General features: G+C 38.2%; 1 protein-coding gene across 1 annotated transcript in view; it reads right to left on the reverse strand.

Moving 5' to 3' along the window:
* LOC128704703 (uncharacterized) overlaps nt 1-11,342 on the reverse strand; it is a 136,214-nt gene extending 124,872 nt beyond the window's left edge. Inside the window, exon 1 of the mRNA XM_070095058.1 lies at nt 8,748-11,342. Within this exon, the coding sequence (XP_069951159.1) occupies nt 8,748-11,194 (2,447 nt within the window). The 5' untranslated portion in view covers nt 11,195-11,342. The remainder of the gene's footprint in view (nt 1-8,747) is intronic.
* Nucleotides 11,343-11,902: the final 560 nt, after the last annotated feature.

The following is an 11,902-nucleotide window of genomic DNA, read 5'->3' on the forward strand; positions in this document are numbered from 1 at the left end:
TGTCGTATACTTTTGTGACGGCTTACATAAGGTTAGGAATTGGTTCAAGGGTGTCCTCAGACGAGTGGGAGGGGGGGGGAGGTTGTCGATGCTTAGAGTTTTGAGTCTTGAGATGGGAGATTGCTCGGATGTGGTACGACGTTCTGTTTCATATTTGGTACTTGACTATTTATATGTGTCATGGAGCATGCGGAAACATAGAAGTGCAATGCGGGTCAGGGCGCTGATGTGCTATGTTTATAAGACGAAATGTAGGAATAGAGAGGTGTATTGGCAATGCTGGGAGGGAGCTTTTTCGTTGAGGTATAGGAATCTAACGATGGAAACGTTACAGGAGTAATGAGGTGTAGGTAGGTATAATCCCTTGGTGGAGCCAAATGGTTGGTCTCCCGGGAGGGGGAGGGGGGAAGATTTAGGTTTTTTGGGGACCGGACTGTACATTTTTTTTGGTGTGTATTGTGATCGGGGTGTAATGTAGGGCGAGGGAGGGGGACCTTTGTGTGGTCTGGGGTATAGTGTCTTGCCGGCGTGATTGAGTGTCATAGTCTGAGAAAAGGGGGGGGGGGAGCGGTACTCAGAATCACAGTGTGGTTTTCTCAAGCTGAGTCACACTGAGCTCTTTTATTAATATCAATTGTAATGTTAGATAGCAACTGGCATTTTTCACTATTGAAGAGTTGTAATTGTCATTCAATATATGTTCATAGGTTTTAAATTATGTTGGTTATTAGTTATAACTTAAATGAACAACAGCGAGTTGTATAATATAAGAACATAAGAACATAAGAACGAAGGAACACTGCAGAAGGCCTACTGGCCCATGCGAGGCAGGTCCAAGTCTCCTACCGGCTTAAGCCAATGCACCCAACCTAGTCAGGTCAGGTCACATTGACTTAAGGGAGGAACACGGCAACCGACCTGGTAGCACAAGCTATCAGGTCTAACTCACACCCACCCACATCCACTCATGTATTTATCCAACCTATTTTTAAAGCTACACAACGTTCTGGCCTCTATAACGGTACTTGGGAGTTTGTTCCACTCATCCACAACTCTATTACCAAACCAGTACTTTCCTATATCCTTCCTGAATCTGAATTTTTCCAACTTAAAACCATTGCTGCGAGTCCTGTCTAGGCTAGATATTTTCAGCACACTATTTACATCCCCTTTATTTATTCCTGTCTTCCATTTATACACCTCAATCATATCCCCCCTAATTCTTCGTCTTTCTAGAGAGTGCAGTTTCAGGGCCCTTAGTCTATCCTCATAGGGAAGGTTTCTGATACATGGGATCAACTTTGTCATCCTCCTTTGTACATTTTCCAGAGAATTTATATCCATTCTGTAATACGGTGACCAAAACTGTGCAGCATAATCTAAATGAGGCCTAACCAAGGATGTATAGAGTTGAAGAACAACCTGAGGACTCCTATTATTTATGCTTCTTGATATGAAGCCAAGGATTCTATTAGCTTTATTGCGAACACTTATGCACTGTTGTCTTGGTTTCAGATTACTGCTAACCAGAACTCCTAAATCTTTTTCGCAATCCGTAATATTAAGATCTACATTATTTAGTTTATATGTGGCATGGTTATTGTCCTGTCCAACATTTAGAACTTTGCATTTGTCTATATTAAACTGCATCTGCCACTTCTCCGACCACTGCATCAGTCTATTCAAATCTTCCTGGAGTGCTCGAATGTCCTCGTCAGAATGAATTCGACGGCCTATTTTGGTGTCATCGGCAAACTTGCCGATGTCGCTCTTTATGCCCTCATCTATGTCGTTTATGTAGATTGTGAACAGCAGGGGGCCCAACACTGACCCCTGTGGAACACCGCTCGTGACACTTCCCCACTCTGATTTCTCCCCATTTATGCAAACTCTCTGCTGCCTATTTGTCAACCATGCCTCTATCCAGGAAAAAATTTCTCCTCCTATTCCATGTGCTTTAATTTTCCTCAATAGTCTCTGATGTGGGACCCTGTCAAAAGCCTTACTGAAGTCCATATACACAATATCATATTCATTACCATGATCTACCTCCTCAAATACCTTAGTGAAAAAAGTTAATAAATTCGTAAGGCAGGAACGCCCCTTTGTAAAACCATGCTGAGATTCGTTGATTAATTTATGTTTTTCAAGGTGGCTACGAACTGCCTCGGCAATTATTGATTCCATAAATTTTCCCACTATGGAGGTTAGGCTTATTGGTCTATAGTTCGAAGCTAAGGACCTGTCACCTGTTTTGAAAATAGGTATCACATTTGCCATTTTCCACTTATCTGGCACCATGCCAGTTTGTAGTGATATGTTGAAAAGATTAGCCAAAGGGGTGCTAAGCTCCTCTTTACATTCCTTTAGAACCCTTGCATACAGTTCATCAGGGCCTGGGGATTTGTTAGGTTTTAATTTATCTATTTGCCTAAGGACCATGTCACTTGTGACCCTAATAGTGCACAGTTTATTATCGTCCTGTTCTACATAATTTATCATTACTGGAATATCGCTGGTATCCTCCTGTGTAAAAACTGAGAGGAAGTATGTGTTAAAAATTCTACACATTTCCTTATCACTGTCAGTGAGCTGACCCGAGGAACTTTTGAGTGGGCCTATCTTGTCCCTGATCTTACTTCTGTATACCTGAAAGAATCCTTTTGGGTTAGTCTTCGATTCTCTTGCAACTTTAACCTCATAATCTCTTTTTGCTTTTCTAATTCCCTTTTTTATTTCTCTCTTTAACTGAATATATCGATTTCTCAATTGCCCCTCTCCTCTTTTGATTTGCCTATATATGCCTCTCTTTTGACCAATCAGATATTTTAATCTATTGTTCATCCATTTAGGATCATTTTTGTTTGATCTGATTTCCCTATTTGGAACATAATTTGACTGAGCAGCTAGAACTATGCCCTGGAAAGCATCATATCGGCAACCATCACCACCTACCTGACCCTTAGTCAGGTCATTCCAGTTCAGCCCACCTAAGTAATTTTTCAGTCCTATGAAATCAGCCAAGCGAAAGTCAGGGACGGAGACTTGATTGCCATTATTAGGGGAATTCCATGATATATTAAAACTGAGTGATTTGTGATCACTTTCCCCAAGCTCATCATTAACCTCAAGATTATTAATTAGTGTTTCCCTACTGGCAAGAACCAAGTCAAGGAGGTTATTTCCCCTAGTTGGCTCTGTCACAAACTGTTTTAAAAAACAATCCTGGATCGTATCAAGAAAGTCACCTGACTCTAAATTTCCTGTCAAATTGCTCCAGTCAATCTGTCTATAGTTGAAATCTCCCATTAGCACAACATTTTCGTATGTAGATGCCTTCCGAATTTCGTCCCATAGAAGTTTACTGCACTCCCTATCAAGATTTGGGGCCCTGTAAATCACACCCAAAATTAGTTTTTCTCGGCCCTCGAGAAGCTGTAACCAAACAGATTCAGTGGCTGACGCTTCTAATTTAATATCTTGTCTAACACAACAATTTAAATTGTCTCTGACATACATCGCTACTCCACCACCTTTCCTGTTGACCCTGTCAGTGTGGAATAATTTATAGCCTTGTATGTGACATTCAGAGGGCATCTCTCTATCTTTCAGATTGAGCCAGGTCTCTGTTATAGCAATAATATCTATGTTTCCTGCACTTGCAATTAATCTTAGCTCATCTATCTTATTTCTTACACTCCTGCTATTAGTATAGTAAACCTTAAGGGAGCTAGTCCCTTGCTGCCCTCTGCTGTCCCCCTTTGTCTGCTGACCTGATCTATTGTCTTTATTTATAACTTCATGCTGAATGCCTTTTATACATTTACTGTTTCCAACCCAAGTGTTGCAACCTGCTTGTTTCCCACACACACCCATACCTCTATCTTCCATCAGTTTAAAATCATAGGCATTTCACCAATGGCCTTCTCAATCGAGTCTGCAAGTGCTACCACCCCAGCCCCAGAGAGATGTACCCCATCCCTTGCATACATATCATGTTTGCCATAAAAGTTGTTCCAGTTGTCAATGAATGGGATTGCAAGTTCCTTGCAGTATCTGTCTAGCCAGCAATTTACACCAATTGCCCTAGACAACCATTCATTTCCTACTCCCCTTCTAGGCAAGATGCTACATAAGATTGGGATCCCTCCCTTAGACTTAATGAAATCTATAGCTGACCTGTACTTATCTAGCAGCTCTTCTCTCCTACCCTTCCCAATATCATTTCCACCAGCACTGAGACAGATAATGGGCTTGTTCCCATTACCTGACATGATATTATCCAGCCTGTTGACAATGTCCCCAACACCAGCTCCAGGGAAGCACACTCTATCTCTCATCTTCTTATTCCTATTACAAAAAGCACGGTCCATATATCTTACCTGAGAGTCACCAACCACAAGAATGCGCTTACCTCCATTAGCAGGGGCAGTAGTACCCTTACCTTCACTGGCCACTGAAGTACATTCATCCTGAAGAACAGAGAAGCGATTTCCTACCTTCAGATCTTCACTCTTAACTTTCCTTACTCTGATGCGCCTTCCATTACTGTGAACCACTCGCCACTTGTAGCAGGTGCTGGACTGCACCTCACTGCTGGTAGCCGTTGCTACCTCCCCAACTACAGCCTCCTCACAGCGAGAGACAGACTGCACCTCACTTGAAGCCTCATTCCCCACAACTCCAGCCACCTCACACTCTCTCCCAGACCCATTGAGGTGGACCTTCAGCCTCCTAATCTCCTCCTGGAGAAGCAAGACCTCCTCCTTCAACTCTCCAACCTCAATTTTTAAAACACTGCAGAAGCAAGCCATGCTTTGTAACCGTCCACGCTAATCCCCACAGCAGCTCAGGGTCTGTGACCTCACGGGGGGGTTAGTTATACTGCTTGAATTCTTACTGAATGTAATTTTTCAGTGTGTATATTGTAATTAGCAGATGGGAAGGGGTAAGAGGGTTGTTTTTACTTTGTATTACTTACACAGTTTTATATTATTTTAATGGAATTATGTTTAATGGCATTATGCATGTATCAGTTGCGGGAAAGGTATATTTTGGACATATTACTGTATATTGCAATGTTTTTGATTGCTGTCAAGTTTAACATAGTACAATCCTGTATGTAGCATTGTAAGATAAGATAAGATAAGATTTCGTTCGGATTTTTAACCCCGAAGGGTTAGCCACCCAGGATAACCCAAGAAAGTCAGTGCGTCATCGAGGACTGTCTAACTTATTTCCACTGGGGTCCTTAATCTTGTCCCCCAGGATGCGACCCACACCAGTCGACTAACACCAAGGTACCTATTTGCTGCTAGGTGAACAGGACAACAGGTGTAAGGAAACGTGTCGAAATGTTTCCACCCGCAGGGAATCGAACCCTCGGCCCTCCGTGTGTGAAGCGGGAGCTTTAGCCACCAGGCCACCGGGCCACAATGCTACAATCTTGTATGCAGTATAAGTGTTAAGAGATGAACTATACAGCTGATGTGGGATTTTTTGTGTAAGAGCAAAGTCAAACTTGCTTAGACAAGGAAGAATTTATATTGTCTGGATGAATCTGATACTGTACACTTTTATTTTTAGTATATTGTATATTCTAAATAAAATATAAAACAAAATAACAACAGTCTTAACGACAACAATGTTAATACTTTCAACATTGTTAACACAAACAATATTAACAGTAACGATGTTAACACCAGCAACAATGTTAACACCAGCAATAATGTTAACACCTACAACAATGTTAACTCGATCAACAATATTAAGACCAACAACACTTGTAATTTCAAAAATGTTAGCACCTACACCAATGTTAACACATACATCAATGTTAACACCTACAACAATGTTACCACCATCAACAATATTAAATCCTTCAACATTGTTAACACCAACAACAATATTAACACAAACAATGTTCACACCAGCAACAAGGTAACACCATCAACATTGTAAACACACAAAAATGTTAATAAGAAAAATAGCGTTAACCCCCAACATCAATGTTTCCACCTATAAGAATGTTAACATCTTGACAATGTCAACACTTACCTAGATGTTAACACTAACAACAAAGTGAACACGAACAAAAACGTGTTAACATGCACAACAATGCTAACACCTACAACACGTTAACACCAACAGCAATTTTAAGTCCAACAAGTATGTTAACAAAAATGTTAACAAGAACATCGTTAACACCATCATCAATGTTAACAACCTCCATGTTAATGCCAACAACAATGTCAAAACCAACAACAATGTTATTACCAACAATGCTAACACAATAATGTTAACTCAAATAACAATATTACAACCAAAAACAATGATAACAACAACAATGTTATCACAGACAATAATGTTAACAATACTAACAATGTTAACACCAACAAAAATGCTAACACCAACAAAAATGCTAACACCAACAAAAATGTTAACACCAGTTATAATGTTAACATCACCAACAATGTTAAAGCTAAGAAGAATGTTAACACATTAACATCAATGTTAACTCCCTCAATAATGTTAACACCAACAACAACGTTAACGCAAACAACAATGTTAACGCCAACAACAATGTTAAGACCAACAGCAATGTTAACACCAACATCAATGTTAACACCTGCAAGAATGTTAACACCAACAACAGTGTTAAGACCAAAAGCAATGTTAACACCTACAAAAATGTTAACACCAACAACAATGGTAACACTAACAACAATGTTAACAATACTACAATGTTAACACCAACAGCAACCTTAAAAAAACAATGTTTACACCGACAGCAATGGTTACATAACACAATTAACACCAACAACAATGTTAACAACGACAATGGTAATGCCAACATCAACTTTAGCTCCACCAAGAATGTTAACATCAACAACACTGTTACCACCAACAACAATGTTAACAATATAAACAAAGTTAACATTAGTAACAATCCTAACATCAATAACAATATTAAAACCAACAACAATGATAATACCAACAAAAATGTTAACACCAAGAAAATGTTAGCACCACCAATAATGTTATCACCAGCAACAATGTCAACACCTTAACAAATGTTAACACCAACAGCAATATTAACACACAAAGTGTTAACTCCAATAACAATGCTAATACCAATAACAATGTTAACGCCAACAACAATGCTAACAAACAAATGTGTGCACACCAACCAAGAATGTTAACACCAACTACAATGTTAAAACCTACATGAATATTAACACCGACAACAGTGTTAACCCCAACAACAATGTTAGCATTAACAACAATGGTAACACCAACAATGTTAACAACAACAACGTTAAAACAAACAACAATGCATACAACAACAACAATGTTAACACAAGCAAAAATGTTAACACCAACAACAATGTTAACAACAACAATGTTATCACTATCAATAATGTTAACAACCCTAAAAATATTAACATCAACTACAATGATTACTAAAAGCAATATTGTTAACACCAATAAAAATGTTACCTCAAACAACAATGGCAAGAACAAGAACAGTATTAACACCAACAACAATGTTAACACCAGCCACAGTGTTAACACCAACTACAATGTTAACACACAAAAATGTTAACACAAACAACAATGATAACACTAACAACAATGTTAAGAACAACAACAATGTTAACGTCTACAAGAATGGTAACATAAACAACAATGTTAACGCAGTCAACAGTGTTAATGACAACAACAATGTTAACACTGTAATAACAGTGTTAACACCAAGAACAATGGTAACACTAACAACAGTTTTAACACCAACAATGTTAACCAGAAGATCACTATTAATGCAAATAACACTGTTAACAACGACAGCAATGTTAACATCAACAAAAATGTTAACATCAACAACAATGTTAACACCAACAACAAAGTTAACACCACCAACAATGTTAACACCGACGACAATGTTAACACCAACAGCAATGTTAACACCAACAACAATGTTAACACTAACAATAATGTTAACACCAATAATTTTTACTCCAGCAATGTTAACACCTTCAACAGTGTTAAATCAAACAACAATGTTAACACCTACAAGAATTTTAACGCCAACAATTTTAACTCCAACAATGTTAACTCCTACAGTAATGTTTACCCCAACAACAATGTTAACACCAACAACAAATCTTTTAACACCAACAACAATATTAACGCCTACAACAATGTTAACACCAACAACAATGTTAACACCAACAACAAAGCTGTTAACAAAACAACAATGTTAAAACATACAACAGTATTAACACCAAAAACAATGTTAACTTCAAGAACAATGTTAGCATCAACAGCAATGTTAAAACCTATAACAATGTTAACACCAACAACAATTTTAACACTCACCAAAATGTTAACACCAACAGTAATGTTAACACCAACAATGTTTGCACCAGCAACAATGTTGACCCCAACAATAATGTTTACACCGACAACAATGTTAACACCTATAATAAAGTTTACATCTTCGACAATGTTAACACCAAGAACAAAGTTAACACCAACAAGAAAAGTGTTAACACCAACAACAATGTTTACACCAACAAGAAAACTACATCTATGTTAACACCAACAACAAGAACAATGTTAATGCCAACAACAATGTTAACACCTACAATGTTAACACCAACAATATTATCATCTGAAATTTTGCAACAAAGATAATGTTATCATATACTGTAACATCGTTAACGTTAATATTAGTAACAACTCACCGTGATTGTAAAAGCTGTAGAATTTTGTCAGAAGTTGTGTTTGTCTCAGCATGTTGATAGTGGTTGTACAGTGTTACTTGTGCACAGTGGTGGTGGTTGAGGACGGACAGCAGGTCAGGCAGGTCAAGTAGATCACCAGGGTTTCCATGGATATTTAACACCACCTCGCGGGAACTGAGGTGTTGTAGGAGAGCTGAGTAGCTTCTAACACGTCCACTAGTTACGTTAATTGTTTGTTTAGTTTCGAAGAAACGAGATATTTCTTTGACAGTTACTGAAGAAAATTTTGTATTCTCAAGGAGGTCGAGCCACTGGTCATTGTCTGTCATGCCTGACTCTTGCAGGAGATTAACCACTTCTCTTACAAGTGCCTCTGGTACCTGTTCTAGAACCAGGTGCAGCAACCCAGCCACATGTATCAGAACATTATGGTACTTGTTCATGTCTACCTTGGATGACTTAATGCTCTCTTTTAACACTCCTCTGATACTGACAGGTGAAGCAGGTGTACGTGATGCAAGTGGTTGGGAAGACACAGATGGTGTCTTCATCACTGGTATTGGTGAAGATTGCAGCTGGTGCTTGAGTGTCATCACAATATGCAGAGCACTGAAGTAATCTTGGATTCCCTTGTGTGGTGCAGAGTAGCACTCCTGGATGCCTTTCCAAGTACATATTGGCTTCAAACTGAAGAAAGCAGACATCATCTCATGGTAAGGTATATCATGTTTGTTACAAGCAGATATTAGTTGATCTACAGTCTCTTCTTCAAGACTCAACTGGTCACGTGACAAACTCTCTAGTGATGTTGCGTATATTATCTTCAATATTTCTTGAACACTGTTCATCATCTTCGTTTTCGAACAATTCACTAATCTCTCTAATAACCTATTTTGACACATTTCATGTATTTTATTGTACAGTTCTGTTTGTGTTATTGTTCTTATGTTTAACTCATCAGGTTCCTGGTCCCAGATGTAAACTAAAAATGTTAAATTCATTGGTAGACGTAAGTGTTCGTGAAGATCTTCAACCCTCATCACATTATTCACTAGTTCATCAGTGTTTCTGTTACTTTTGGTGAGATTAATTATCTCCTGGTGAATCTGACGCACAAACTCTTCCAAACGATCTTTATTTATGCCTCGTAGTTCAGCATTAGTCACACCATAACCTTCAGGGATCGTCAACCTGAACATTTCAACTACTTCAGGTCTTGTGGTGCAGATAAAAGTTGTGTTAACAGAGTTTTGGAATTCCAGTAAAAGACTTTTGACTAATGTTCTGGAGTTGTTATTGAGTTCATCCAGACCGTCAACTAATATTATTACTTTACAAAGCTTTATTATTTTAGGCAGAATATTTCTGAATTTTGCTGAAGCATCTGGTAACAGTCGGTGCAGAAGATCATGGTAGGAGATGATGGTCGGGTCCCTACACTGTACCCACAGTAAAAGATCATAATTATCTAAGTCCTTGATCTTACCTTGACCACCTTGTATCCATTCCTCAGTTATTAGCTTAACTAGAGTGGTCTTGCCACTGCCTGCAACACCTTCAAGTAACAGTATTTGTGGTCGTGCACAGGAACCTTGTTGTTGTGTGCCAGAGCTCACACTTGATGCCACAGATGTTGTCTGGACAAGTGAGAGAAGGTCTACATAATCTATATGTTTATTATTATCTCTATGTCTTCCTTGTTTAACTTCAATATCGACAAAAACTTTGTTTACCTTAAGTTTAAAATTATCTTTGATAAAAGAAACTGGGTTAATATATGTTATTTCTTCTAAGAACTCTTTCAGTTTATCACAACTGTCATTAATGATATCCTGTTTTATATCATCACTACAATACTTCATAATATCTTCCTCTCCAAGAATCTCATTCATGATGTCGTCCAGTTTATCATTCATCTGCTGGATCTCCTTGTTAACTTCATCCTGGTCTCTTACATACCTCTCTCCAGATGTCTTAAGACAACCAGTTAACAGCTCCCGAAGCTTCTTCATATTTTCATAATAATCTTCATCAGTAACTGCAAGTGGACCGTGAACAGCATGGTTCCTCATGTTGTTTATGGCAGTGATGTAGTACTCCATTTCTTTACTCTTAGTGATCCATATTGGATCACTGAGAGGAGCAACATTCTCACAAGCAAGTTTGATGCTCCTACACAGCAGCGGAACATCAAACTCTCTTCCATCTGCACTGCTATTAATCAATCTATTTTCTATTTTGTTAAACCTTCGTTCTTTACTATTGAGTTTTAAGTAGTTGGCAGATGATGGTTGTTTCAAGTTTTTTAAGTAAACATTGAGCTTTGTATTATCAGGTTTATCTGGTGTTCCCCAGCAGAATGTGTGATGCAACACTCCTCTACCACACTCACTCAAAGCTTTCATGATTCTGAAGCCATTATTTTCTTCCTTAGTTATTACAGCCATGACACAGTAGTAGCAAGATTAAGTTAATAATGTTGCTAACAGTGCTGCTGTTGCGTCTGCAGATAATGTTACCGACAGTCCTGTTGCGGGTTTTGCAGAAAATGTTGCTACTGCATCATCTGATACTTTAAGAGAAGAAAAGGAATGCTGAAAAAAATAAAAGATATCAATAAAGCATATATATTATTTCAAGTGATGCCATGTAACATGTATAATATTACAAATGTCAGACTCTAACATGTATACTGCATGTGACAGACTGTAACATGTATAATATTACAAATGTGACAGACTGTAACATGTATAATATTACAAATGTGACAGACTGTAACATGTATACTGCATGTGACAGACTGTAACATGTATAATATTACAAATGTGACAGACTGTAACATGTATACTGCATGTGACAGACTGTAACATGTATACTGCATGTGACAGACTGTAACATGTATACTGCATGTGACAGACTGTAACATGCATAATATTACAAATGTGACAGACTGTAACATGTATACTGCATGTGACAGACTGGAACATGCATAATATTACAAATGTGACAGACTGTAACATGTATACTGCATGTGACAGACTGAAACATGTATAATATTACAAATGTGACAGACTGTAACATGTATACTGCATGTGACAGACTGTAACATGCATAATATTACAAATGTGACAGACTGTAACATGTATACTGCATGT

The sequence above is a fragment of the Cherax quadricarinatus genome, chromosome 48 (genome assembly GCF_038502225.1).
Source record: "Cherax quadricarinatus isolate ZL_2023a chromosome 48, ASM3850222v1, whole genome shotgun sequence".
NCBI classification, from domain to species: Eukaryota; Metazoa; Arthropoda; class Malacostraca; order Decapoda; family Parastacidae; genus Cherax; species Cherax quadricarinatus.